This window comes from Odocoileus virginianus, chromosome 13 (assembly GCF_023699985.2).
Source record: "Odocoileus virginianus isolate 20LAN1187 ecotype Illinois chromosome 13, Ovbor_1.2, whole genome shotgun sequence".
NCBI classification, from domain to species: domain Eukaryota; kingdom Metazoa; phylum Chordata; class Mammalia; order Artiodactyla; family Cervidae; genus Odocoileus; species Odocoileus virginianus.
In genome coordinates, this window is record NC_069686.1 from 27,771,842 (window position 1) to 27,786,109 (window position 14,268).

At 40.1% G+C, this 14,268-nt stretch overlaps 1 protein-coding gene across 2 annotated transcripts in view; it reads left to right on the plus strand.

Moving 5' to 3' along the window:
- The window catches only part of ITGB6 (integrin subunit beta 6), a 136,206-nt gene that overhangs the window by 91,377 nt on the left and 30,561 nt on the right, over nucleotides 1-14,268 (plus strand). For both annotated transcript variants that reach the window (XM_020903729.2, XM_020903731.2), the window contains exon 11: nucleotides 7,771-7,860. In XM_020903729.2, coding sequence (XP_020759388.2) covers nucleotides 7,771-7,860 — 90 coding nt within the window. The remainder of the gene's footprint in view (nucleotides 1-7,770; nucleotides 7,861-14,268) is intronic.

The window sequence follows — 14,268 nt, forward strand, 5'->3', positions numbered from 1 at the left end:
AGATTGTGGAAAGCTGACAATTAAAAGCCTGAAGGCAAAACAGGTATCACGCAACTGAGAGAGAGACATTCACGCTACCTTGTGCCAGAAACAATTACGTATTCTTTTTGGAATCTTCAGTGTCCTAGTAACACAGTCGAGCCTTGGGGTAAACTTTTGCATAATACTGGGAGCTCTGCTTTACCATAATGAACAGGAGAATAAAATCTCACAAGAATGAAAGACCTCTTGGGAAGAAATCCTTCTGATTACCTTCAGAAGGCCTTATTTCAGTCAAACCAACTGGCCTCTCTCTCTGGAAGAAGCACACTGATTGACAAAAACAAGCCTCCATCCACAAAGAGCTGTTTTCCTTTGGCCAGATGAATAGTGCAATACAGTCTACAGGGAAAAAACATGTTTTTTGTCTCAATGGTTTCATGATTTCCTACATTTCTTTCAAGATGTAGCCTTCAATTTGAAAGCGATTACAGCCACAACCCTTTCTCTTCCTTTCTTTCTACTTTGAGTAGGAAAGTGTTCTATAATCTCTAAGCTCCTGCATATATAAGTATCAGCCATTATTTTCTTAACTTTCTAATGAGACTCCCCCTTGATGGCTGTTGGCATTTGCACAGTGAGCAAGGGGAGCTGAGCGAGCACCGGCTTTGAAGTCAAGATCTGTTTCTACCATGTATTAGTTCTGTGACCAGGTAAGGTACTCACTTCTCCAGCTAAAATGAAGGCTTAAAATCTTTAAAGTTTAAAGAAATCAAAAGGGCCCTAGGAGAATGTTATGGGTTGAATTATGCCCTACCCCCAACCCCAAAAATATGTTAAAGTCCTAATATCTAGTACCTCAATGTGACCTTGTTTGGAAATAGGGCCTTGCGGGTATAGTTAGTTAAGATGAGGCTATACCTGAGCAGGATGGATCCAGTAAGACTGGTGGTCTTAGAGAGACGCAGAAGAGCAAGCACCAAGAGACAATAGAGGCAGATTTGGAGTAATAATCTACAAGTCAAGGAAAGCCACGAACAATCAACAACCACCAAGAGCTAGAAAGAGGCAAGGATAAGATTCTCCCCAACTGGTTACAGAGGGAGCATGAGACACTTACTCTCAGACATCTGGCCCCTAGAACTGTGAAACAATTTTTGTTTGTTGTAAGCCACCGAGTTTGTGGTACTTGGTACCAGCAGCCCCAGAAAGCAAATGCATCCAGCTAATTTAGGCTTATTCACTAACTTCTCTTTGGCTCACCAGTGATGTCACTAGACCAGAAGAACCATTTCCAGGCACATACTGTCAGTGGTCTGGTCAAGAGAGCTAACTTCAGGGCAGAGCATGACAGGTGGGTCTAACTCAACTACTTCCTGGCTGGTTGGCCTTGAGCGAGTTAACTACTCTCTGGGCCTCACTATCTTGGTATAATAATGGATTGTATTACAGATAATAATGGTACCTAAGTACAGTAATAGAGCTTCTGTGGAAAACTAAATAGATGACACTGTCAGGTAGGAACATCAGTGCCACTGATTCTCTCGCAGATCATAGTAGTTCAGTGGCTCAGGCAAATCCTGGTGCCTTTATCCCCCGCAGCATTGTACGCTCATCACTCCAGACCAGTGAGCCACGTGGAACCGAGGCGACAAAGAGCAATAGGCCCCCCTCCTCAGCACTCCTGCAACTCCCCTGAGGCCCAGCCAGAGTCCTCAAAACAACAGATTCTCCAGGAGTCTTGAGTTTCTGAGGATGCAGGCGCCAGATGCAGGAGGTGCTTAGACATGTCAGGAAGCTAGCTAGGACCTCCCCATCCTTTCACCAGGCCCCCTGAATTAGTAACTGCAGCTTAGGTGGACTCAGACCTGAAACCAACTCCTGTGAAAGGTGTGAGATTAACAAGCAAGTCAGACTGTTCTACGAATGCCGAGGAGTTTGCCCAGTGTACACCTCCCTTAGGCCCACCCCCCAGGTAGAAGGAATCCTGGTGGGAGTGAATTATTCCCTGTGGCCAACACCCAAAAGGTCTGAGACTACTTCAGAATTACTGGCACTTTCTCCCATTTAGGTGACATCTTGCTTCCCAGGTGGCGCTGGTGGTATAGAACCTGCGGGCCAATGCAGGAGACAAGAAAGATGCCAAATCTGATCCCTGGGTTGGGAAGATCACTTGGAGGGGAGCATGGCAACCCACTCCAGTGTTCTTGTGTGAGAAATCCCATGGACAGAGGAGCCTGGAGGGCTATGGTTCATAGGGTCACAAAGAGTCGGATGCGACTGAAGCGACTTAGCATGCATGCGTTGATTACCACCGAGAAGCATTGTCTTGACGACAACAGAATTTTTGCCTCTCTGTGCATTTTCTCATCTCAGAACACCCATATACTGTGGGTTTGTTTCTGCTGTGTGGATGTACCTAAGAGCAGAACTGCTAGGTCAAGTTCAGCCATAGTAACGACTGCCAGTTTTCCAAAGTGATGGTACCAATCTAGACTCCTGTGGGAAGTACGTGCGGGCGCCGTCAGTGTTTTCCATTGTAGCCATTGTACTGGTGCACCCTGGCATCTCATGGTGGTTTCCATTTGTATTTATCTAATGATTAATGATGCTGAACACTTCTCACATATTCTTTTGCCTCTTACACACACACACACACACATATATATATACTATATATACATATTTTTGTTGTTGTTGTTTGTTTAAACTAAAAGAAGTCTTTTCCTTGATGGTGTATAGGAGTTGTTTGGACATTCTGGTACTGAATCAGATTCGTGTGTTATAGATACTTTCTCCCACTCAGTGGTTTCTTCTCACTCCCTTAAAGGCATCTTTTCAGAGCAGAAATTCTTAGATTTATTTATCTGTCTTTTCCTTTATAGGTCAGGCTTTGGTGTAGGGCATGAAGTTATCTCCCCTGACTTCTATCTATAGTGAGGAAAGTCAAAACAGTGGGTGGGCTTTTAGAGGAGGTGTAATGACCTGGTGGTTCAAATGGTAAAGAATCTGCCTGCAATGCAAGAGATGTGGGTTTGATTCCTGGATCAGGAAGATCTCTTAGAGAAGGGATTGGCAACCCACTCCAGTATTCTTGCCTGGAAAATCCCGTGGAGAGAAGAGCCTGGTGGGCCACAGTCCATAGGGTCACAAAGAGTGACTAACACTTTTGCTTTCTTTTTTTTTTTTTTTTTTCACAATGACTGGGAGGTAGTTAGTACAAGGGAGGATTCTAGGGGCTGATTGTGTTCTATTTCTTGATCTTGATAGTTACACTTGCTTGTTTACTTTTTAACTATTCAGTGAACTATATACTTATTCCTTGTATATTGTGTATATGTGTTATATTGCTACTAAAGTTGTGAGAGAGGGAGAGAGACAATGCACAAACAGGAGCCACTAATGAAAGAGATTTTAAGATAATGACCAAAAAAAATACTGTGAAATACTAGAGAAAATATTTGTAAGCAGTATATGTAAGTTCATAGATTCTTAATCTTATAAGTCAACCTTGTAATAAATATATTTTAGCAGGAAAACATTTAGTAGGTATAGTTAAAGAATAAGAACAGTGGCATTGGTTAATCATATAATGTTGAAAATAAACAGGGCTGAGTGTAAAATCCCTCCATATTAATGAGGCTCCACAGAAAGAGTTGAGCAAGCACAGAGCCTGAAGAGAAGCAGCAGGTTGCTCTAAATATTTGGTTTTACAAATTCTTTATTAAAATGCTACTAGCAGATAGATGGCAAGTTGACTTCTGACTTCTCATCCTCTGCTGTGTGCATGATAGGTCACTTCAGTCATGTCCAATTCTTTGCGACCCCATGGACTGTAGACTGCCAGGCTCCTCTGTCCATGGGATTCTGCAGGCAAGAATACTGGAGTGGGTTGCCATGACTTCCTCCAGGGGATCTTCCCGACCCAGGGGTCGAACCTGCATCTCTTCTGCCTCCTACACTGGCAGAGGGTTCACTAGCGCCAGTGGGGAAGCCCCCTTCCTCCGCTAAGGAACATTATAGTGTGGTCTGTACAAAATGGTGGCCAATGAGCCTGAGGTGGTGAGCAACCCACGACACAACAGTAGAAATGTCACAAGAGAAGGATATAAGGGTCCAGGAGAGTCACCAAAAACCCAATCACGATGTCCAGCAAGGATATAGCTAATAGTAAACCATGTCGCAGAACAGAGCCAGGCTCTGAACCTGAAGGTGAGCGTTAACCCAACAGGAAGTGCCATCAAAGCGGTAGCGGCAGTCCCTTCGGGAGCCGTCTCTCCCAAGGAGAGGACAGCAGGAGAGCATCAGAAGCAGCCAAGGGGCAGCCACGGTCCTCAGCCCAAGTCTCTGAGGAGAGTAACAACCCGAAAGCCTACCCATGGTGACCTGGGGTGGCAGGTGTGTGGATCTGCAGTTCCTCTGCCCTTAGGCAAGCACCAGAGCACAGCTGATGGCCGGTTCTGGCAGTCAGACACCCAGAGGCCCTGAACTTAGACACTCTCTGAGAGGACCCTGGTATGTGCGGGTGTGAACTCAGGCACGGTCCTCTGAAGGCTTTGATGCCTGCCGGCTAAATCACCCTTTGTCCTGGTCTTATCCTCTACCCTTGACAGACAGGAGATTTCCAGGGAGCAAGTGGAGACTGTTGGACAAATAAATTTTTTCTGAGATGGGGGCAAAGTGAGCCAAAAGGAAAAAAATAGGGCTTGATGAAGGAAGTCAAGAAAATGAAGGTGAGCAGAAAAAGCCAACCTTGCAAATACGAATGAGAAAAGCAACCTCAGGAACTCCTGGGTGGCATGGTGGTGAGGAAGGGGAGCAAATCCATAATTAGGAAAATCTATGGACAGATAACAGGGATCACAAGCCCAGGAAATTCAAGCCCAAACAGAGAAGTCTGCATATCTAATCAGCTCATACAACCTTGTGTTTTCAGAGTTCACCATTTCTAATATCCAAGAATTCTCTTTCCCAATCACACTGCTATAATTTTTCACATCCAGGCATGCAAAATCACCCTTTTTCTAACATTAAACATGTTTAATCAGGACAATTTATAATAGCACTTTAGAGTTTTAGTAAAAGAGAGGCATTTGATACATGATATTTACAGTAATCATAATACTGCAAGATTTAAAGTGTAATTTTTTTTTACAGTGTTAGATCAGAAAGCCAAATTGCCCACGTCCTTAGTTAGTTATTTGCACTGCTGTTACAGGGAATCAGCATCCAGAAATTAATTAATAGTCTTCCTCTCCACAATGATCAGTGTCATCCCTGGGAACTGCTAGCTGCCAACTCCTTTGTACCCTTGCTCTAGTGGCAATCAGCAAATGCTATTAACGTTATATCACTTGTCCTAATAGCCGAAAGTCAGATGTCATACACAGGCATGATCATAATTATACTTTAGGAAGTGGATGGATTTGGCTTTGTTAACCAAGAATTAACTCCAAATCTGGAGGCCACTTGAACTAGTGCTTCTAGAAAATATTCATTATATATTGGCCTTGGGGATCCCAGGACATTTTTCAAGGATAACAGCTTCATGCAGAGCTAAGGGCCTTGGAATTCTTTGTCAAATGGCTCTAAACCTTTCTTTGTCAAGCTCTAAAGATTTCCTCCACCTTCTCTTCTGGGACCAGTCAAATTTACACACATTCCAGCTCCACTTGAGTGAAATCCAAGTTCCCATTTAGGTATTTGCTGCTAACCACAGTTCTCATGCTTCATGGCCCTTTTGACATGTGTTTATTTGAAAAGGTAAGTTGATGAACCGGTGCCTTCCTCATGTTTGACAAGTTTTACCTGACTTGGGGAAACCAAAGGGGGCCCCATTCAACAAGCAGTGATCGGGAGACCCAAAGTAACTCAAGGGATGTTACCTGGATGATTACCCACAGCCCCTTCAATAATAAAATGCAGATCAAAGCAGATAGACAGCTGATACTCTTAAGAGTTCAGATTTCCATCCTCTTCAAATTTAAACACAATCACAAATGGTAAAATAAGTAAAACAAAACCCACAAATTAAAACCAAAGCTCGCTTTCCCATGTACAAGGAGTAGAAGGTTTGGATTTATCCTGGGTGCCCACCTCTAGTGGGGGACCTCCCACCACCCCTTGGTGTGCCAACATCAGCTAGGCTTCATTTGTTCCTCTCTTCGATTTCCTTCATCTTGATTTATTTATTTAGCATCATGATTATAATTAATAATAAAAATTAATGTAATTTGTGCTCAGTTACTTCAGTTGTGTCTGACTCTTTGCGACCCTGAGGACTATAGCCCACCAGGCTTCTCCATCCATGGGATTTTCCAGGCAAGAATACTAGACTGGGTTGCTATGCCCTCCTCCACGGGATCTTCTTAATCCAGGAATCAAGTGCATGTCTTCTGTGTCTTCTGCATTGCACCAGATTCTTTACTGCTGAGCCACTGGGGAAGCCCCAATTCCAATTTAGTTTTGTGCATTTTTTTTAACTACTTAAATGAGATAGGGTGTTACTATGTTTGAACCTTAGGAACTGCCCTAAATTCTTCACTCAAAGCTTATTTCTCTTTTTTCCCTACAATTATAATAAATTCAGTCATTTAATTTCGCAGCACACAAATACTTTAGAAGAGAACAGCTGACAAAATGAGTGATTGTTTCTTCTTGAAATAGCACAACATATTAGGCCTACTTAATAGATGGCCACTCAATAGTAAATGAATTAATGACTTAGTAGGAGAGTGATACCTTACAGCTTAACAAGAAGACAGAAACTATTTAAAAACAAATAAAAGAAACAAAAGAAACAAAAGCATAGAGGGTGGGGTCCATTTGGTAAGGGTGTGATATATCTCTAAATTTTAGAAGTCTTTGATTATTATAGAGTTATAGTTAATATTGATAAGTATGACTAGTCAAGAAAAACATTAAGGTATGCTTGAATGTCTTAATTTAAGAAGACAGAAATCTGTCCTATATATTTTAGGAAAATTTTTGTTTGACAATAGTTTTAAAGAATAAACTTAAGGAAGGGATAATTTTGAGCAGTCTAGAAAATTGCTTTCTTTGCAATGCTTCATTCCTTAGCCATGTTTGATACCTGAAGGGATGAAGATGAAAGTGAATTCACTTCTGGTGGGAATGACATCTCAGGAGAAGAAATGTACATGGAGAATGCAGAGGGTTTAGAGCTAAGTGCTGATTCACACAATCCTGATGAGTGAGGAGCAATTCCAACCAACTCCAGTATGGTGCTGACATCCCTAAGAGAGTACTCATTATTGCTAGGAAAGGAGGAGTTAACAGCAAGCATTCAAGCAATTCACTCCTTTGCTCTACCAAGCAACTGATAATGACTGTGAGGGACTTGAGGGACTTGGAGACCCAAGCCTTAGTTTCTGCAATGCTACAAAAAAAAAAGAAGAAGACAGTTCCTGGTAAGCTCAGAACTTTTTAGAAAAAGGATGTTCCCCAAATCAAAAATGTTATATACATGTTATTTCTATTTGAGACTTAACTCTTGTTGTGATGTCAATTAAGGCCCTAGACTAAGGCCACCACAGACATTAGATTTCCCCAGCAGCCACTCTGGCCATTTCATTTCCTGCTTGAGCTCAGGAAGCAGCATGAGGCACAACTACAGTTTCAGGACAAACACCGTTTATTATCAGGAACCTGTTTCTCCCAGCCAGTTAAATAGAGGTGATCTCAACCAGTAGGTTGAACCCCACACTTAATGCTTCTCAGTTACAGTGAGCAAAGACTGACTTATTTGTTTGTTTGTTTGTTTGTTTACAGAATTATGCAAAACTCATTCCTGGAGCTACAGTAGGGGTACTTCAGAAGGACTCTGGAAACATTCTCCAGCTGATCATCTCAGCTTATGAAGTATGACATTTTACTGTTGGGGTCTTTCTGCATTTATTTGATGTTTAAAAACTAAGATATGTTTTAGGTGGTTAAATGCACTCTCCTTTGTTGGTAGAGATAGTGCTTATCCAAAGAAAATCTCTCTGCGTTAATGCAGCCAAAATGTAAATTTTGCTCACTTTATTTGCAGATATTTTTCCCAGAAGTTGGGGCAGAAGGTAGAAAACTCATAAACCTGATCATAAAGTTAAGGTTGTTTTTATAGTAATAACCAATAGCGGCATTGTCACCTGCAGAATTTTAATTCTACTGAAAAGGCTTCATGAGTCATACAATTAAGCTTTCCTCTTCTCTGCCTAAAAAATTAAAAAAAAAAAAAACTGTTTAGATTGCCAATGAATAACAGCCATGAGAACTAACTCCACAGGCTTAATGAGACTACATCATAACTCAAGGGAAAACACAGCAAAGCACATCAGGAACACCACTTTGGAGATTCTCTGCTTTGAGGAATCAGGGAAATTTTCTATTAGTGTTATATCATATAAATATAGTTTTAACTTTTTTTCTTTTTTTGCCTTGTCTTTGTAAATTAGTGCCTGAGGACAGAATTCTTCCCTTAAAATAAGATACATACCTACAGGGTTGCTATGTTTTCTCTCTTTGTCTCCATTTCATAACCCAATCAACAGTGGGTGGCCTGTTGCCAACTCTTTTTATTTTGGTTCCTAAATATCACTGTCAGCCCCTCTTTTGCTTTTCCTTACAAAGAAGCAAGCACACATACACACACAAAGATTAAGTCCTACATTAGGACAGGAATGAAAAAAATAACATTTTATAAAGCAGTAAAGCTCTAATATTTGCTCCAAATGTCAGTTGTATAATAACAAATGAATAAAATGCTAATTTTTGATGTTTTAAAATTACAAATAAGTGATACATATGCACTGTATAACAATACTTAGCATATACAGAACCAGTGTTCCCTGACATTTCAGAATCATCTGGAAGGTTTTTTTAAAATAGGTGTGTCTAGATTCCTTTCACAAATGTCTTAGGGGAACTTTAAGTGGAGGAAGAGTGACATATTTTAAGAAACTCCCCACCCCAGTTTTTTTTTTACATCACCCCACCAATTTTGAAACTCTAACAGGGAAATGCAACGTATTTTTTTTCTCAAAGACATTTTCTCAAAGAATAAAACACAGATGGTTCATTAAAGCTAAGAGATGAGGGTGTTTTTAATTCATATCCTCAGAAACTTCACTTTTCTTAGCTCACATCAAAAATTAATCACCATGTTAGTTCATGCTTGAAATTCTTCCAGACAGGAAAGCTTGTCAACAAAATACTATAAAAACCTTCCTCCCTCTCAAGCAGTAAAGTTTTAATGTGTAGAATCAAATAAAATCACGTGGCAAACCTTCACTGTGTTAGAACATGCTCAATTTTCTTTAATTCAAGACTCTCAAAAATGCTGGCTACTAGCATCTTCACAGGAGGTAAGCAAATTATAAAACAGTGAATTGTCAAAAATATTTCCCATCCCATCTGACCAGCCCTGTCCAGGCCTCTGCTTGCTTTGTCAGAGTTTATGTCTCACTTTATGTTCCCAGTCACTCACATAATTTACAGAGTAGTTGAAATTAAGACATCAAACATTTGAAGTGAATCTTGTGTCTATATTTTACTGTCTCAAAATTATGAAGTGTCTATTATTCTTAAATCAAACAATCTTGATCTGGAGTTATGGTTGAAACTCGATAAGTCACTATGAAGTATGCAGCAAATCTTGGCACTAGTTCAACTTGTTTTTCTATTGTGTAATTTTTAAATGTATCCAAAAAGGACATGACTGAGCTACTGAACCGAACTGAACTGAAAAGGACTTTAAAACGTGGGGACCCATGGACTGGATTTCTTCCCAACCTAGAAAAAGAGAGAGAAGCAAAGAGACTACACTGAGAAAAAACATAGAAGACTTCTGACTTGTAGTGGGGCAGAGGCAAACAATCTGTGTTTATAATTAGTGACTACAAACCTCAGCTCAGTATTTTACACTGACATTAAAAAAAAAAAAAAAACCTTAAATACCAGATGTGTAGTCATCTGGCCATCATTTATTACTCTCTTTCCTTCTCTAATCACATAATAAAACTGTTGAAATATTAATGCTCCCAAGGGTAAGCTCCTCGGTTGGCATTGAAGTCCTGGAAGAGAAACGACTTGTTAAAAAAAAAAGAAAAAGAAATGACTTGTTTTGTTTTGTCTAGCTCATAGTAGATGCTCAATAAATGAGTGAATGAAAAGATGAAACATACAGACATACATTTATGTCCTTGCTTTGGCAAAATCATATTAAAATATTCCTGTTGAAATCTCCAATAGGGTATATTATATCAATGCTGAGATTTCCTTCCTTTTGGTTAGATTATGATACTCACTACCCCTAACTGCTGTAATCTACAGACTTTCAGGTTATATCCCTCATTTCTCATTTAGTTCACTGTGCCTCTATCTCCAGTGCTACTCCTATCTGATTTTTTGATGACTTCAGCCCATATATACATGGTCCTTCCCATATCCTGGGCTCTCAGTTTCTTGAACTCTGATTCTGAAATGATGTTGTTCCCTTCCCACTTAATTACTTCTTCATATCTTCACTCTCTTGTCATATGTTAAGCCTTATCCTTGCCAATAAACACCTCCATAGTATCGATTGTGTGCAATCAATTGTCCACTCATCATTTCTAATCTTTTCACCTTCTTCTTGCTAATTCCCCTAATATTGTTTCCAGCCCCACTAGGATCTCTAATTAATTGACCATATCTTCTCTGTACAGTTCCTCATCCCTCTGATGTCTTCTCTACCTGGTTCTCCAGTTTAAATTCAATCATTCTGGCCACTCCTTAGATACACTCTCAACTTCCCTGAACCTTGTTGCTTCTTTGAGGTTTTTGGCCAGCTGTAGTCCTGGTCAAATCCAGCCACTCTGCACGGCTGAATGAAAGTGGGAAAAACATACAATCATGCTACCTGGTCTCACTTTAAATTCAGGATCATGGACCTCAAGCAGGCCCTCTATGCTGCCTGGCAACCAGGATATATGTTTCTATTAAACATCCAAATGGAGATATCTAGGAGTCAGTTGATATGTTAGTCCAGGTTATTCAGCAGAATAAGCTGGACTTTCCCAAACACACTTCACCAATAGTTTTTCCTCCTCAACCAATGGTAATTCCATTCTTCACATTGCTAGAAACAAAATGCTTGAAGTGATCCTGACTGTTCTGTTTCTCTTACACTTTACACTTAATCCATCAGGAAATCTTGTGGACTCTATGCTCAGATTCATTTAGAATTTGATCCAATCACTGTTGTCTTAGTTGGAGCCATCCTCCTCATTCACTTGAATTATTGCAAAATTTCCTAAATGCTATTTCCTGTTTCTACTTCTGTTTTCCTGCATCCTGCTTTCAACAAAACGGCTAGAATTTTCATTAAAAATATTAACTCCTATCACTTTTCTATGTGCATGCCTACATGCGTGCCAAACCGCTTCAGTTTTGTCTGACACTTTGTGACCCCATGGACCATAGCCCACCAGGTTCCTCTGTCCATGGGATTCTCCAGGCAAGAATACTGGAGTGGGTTGCCATGCCCTTCTCCAGGGGATCTTCCTGACTCAGGGATCAAACTCGCCTCTCTTACATCTCCTGCACTGGCAGGCGGATTACCATCACCCTTCTCTAGGTAACCCTAATTGTTTTCTCATTTATGTAGAGTAACATTCCATGAGTACCCTACCAGGGTCCCCTCCACCCCATTACCTCTGAACTCACCTTCTGTTAACTCTAACTCTCTGCCCCACTACAGTAACTCTGCCCTCCTTGCTGTTCTGCTTCCAGACATCAGCCTATCTTTGGGTCTTCACATTGGCTGCACCCTCTTCCTGAAACACATTTTTTCACATAAACATGCATGGCTAATTTTCTCTCACTTTCTTGAAACATCACCTTCTTAACAAATCCCACCCTGACCACTTTTAAAAGATCACAGCCTATACCCCCTGCCCACACTCTCTTAATCGTCATTATCCCACCTTAGCTTTTTCCTGTAGCATTTATCACCTTCTGGCGCTACATAATTTTCTTATGTATTGTGTGGTTTGCTTTCTGTCCTCCCACACTGGAGTATAAACTCAGTCAAGAGATCAACTATTTTAGAGGTTTTATAGAACAGGGTCCAGTACATAGTGGCCACTCAATAAATATTTTCTGAGTGAATAAACTGGAAATGTAACTAGCTAAGATAAAACAGATTTGCAGGGTTCATTTTAATGCTAAATTGGCAGAATTTGAAATCTTAAGACATGATGTGAATAATCTTTAGGACTGAGAAATGACACTTTAACCTCTGACAAAGACTACATTCTAAAAAGTCAGCCTGTGTCTGTCGGTGGGAGGAGTGATCATGTGGAACAAATAACAAAACAGGGAAGAGGAGTGACTCAGAATTTACAGTAAGCAACTTAGAATTATAAGGAAGGTGGGGTCCTCTTAACATACAGTTGACAAATTATACTTCAGGAAAGTTTGAATCCGAATATGCTTTTAAAATTCTATCAATGGAATGTGCCTAGGAAGTCAGATCCTTTTAGAGGAGGTATGACTTAATTCGTAGTATTTTACAATTTGTTTTCATTCTGTTTTTAAAAAATAATTTAGTTTTATCCCCCAAATACAGACTTCTCTTTTACAAAAGAAAGAGGAATAAAGAAGCTCTGAATAATAACAACACTAGCTTTCCCCCAAACTAATAGCTTTCCTTTCCCCTTTTCTTGACAGTCTTTCTCCTGGAAAATGTTGCTTTTATGTCCCTCCTGAAATAACCCACACATCCCATATCTAGTGCCCTCCTTTCTTTACGTTTGTAATCAACCATCTCATTCCTCATCACACCTCAGGCAGGGGTGAATGCAATCACATGCCAGCTTCTTTGACTCAAGTTTTCCTATCCTCTCCTCTAGCCTGTCCTGCACACACCTTCCAGACAGCCTCCCTGCAGTGATATTTTCAGTAAATCAGGCCGCTGTTTAAAAGCTTCAGGAAATGCTTCCCACAGGTCTTAACTCATCTCTCTAAACTACAGGGCTTTCTGTGGTTGGATATCTTCCCAGACAGTTGGGGTGCAGGCTTGGGCTGAGCCCCTCTTGTCTCCATTCTGAACCACTCCTGGCACAGACTTTTCTCTTTTCTGGTCCCCTCACCTGAAATACCACTGTCATCCCCTCCAGCAATCTAAATCCAACAGAGCCATTAAGATCTGGTCTTCTAATACTTCAGCCTTCACTGACTACCCTCTTTTCTGAATTCTCCCAGACCCTTATGTCTTACACATTTTTTTTTCTAATTTAATGGTACACTGACTGACACTGTATGCTAACTGCTTCACTTGACTGCATCTTATTTTTTTCAGCAAGATGATCATCTTGATGGCAGAAATCCTATCTTATACTCATTCCCCCAGACTTGGCTCTATACTAAAAGTACAAAAGGGACTCTATAAATTCCAGTATTGATCTCAAGGCACATTTTCTTTCACATTTTAGCATCTCTAACATTAGGATACATTTTGATTAGTCACATCTTACCAGTGCTTTCAGTAGAGTGAAAGTCACAATGTAGATTTCATTGCCTGCATATGTATAACTTGGCAGTAATTGAATGTGTTGTCGTCAGTTCAATTCATTCATTATGTGCACTGTTGGTACTATAAGTGTTGAGGACAATCACAATTTTAAAATATCTTCCAAGTTTTCACTATGATTTGATATTGAAAAGTTATTATATATGCGGAAATGTACCAGAACAGAGTAACGGGGAAGCAAATACTGATATCAGCAAAGCAAGTATTCATTGTTGGAGGAATGATCTGTATTCCTTTCAGAGTAATAACCAGCTGCTTTATGGGACCTAAAAAATGATGATACTTAGAAGACCAGTAAAGAAAGCAATTGTTATATTTTGCTACTGAGATAGAAACAAAAGATTTGCCTTTTATATGACATGCTTGGACTATAATTCATAAGACTGAACTGTAATCCAGTCCTTGCAATTCAGGGCTAGAGAGATTTGCCAAATCCTCAAGATGAATAAAATAATTTTTAAATCAATGATGAACTGACAGGTTTAATTCATATATAGTGCTGAACAATCTCCAAGTATTTTGTCACAGTTTAATTGTCATAAAATAATGGTTAATCTTGTAATGGATGCCATCTTAAATTTGATAAAATATGCTGTGTGTGTGTGTGTGTGTATTACTTGCTTTCTTGCTTGATTGGTCATCTGGTGAATTTCTTTTAGACCAAATTTAATTTTATTCATTTGTTGTTTAACGAACATGACCACAGATTCTTC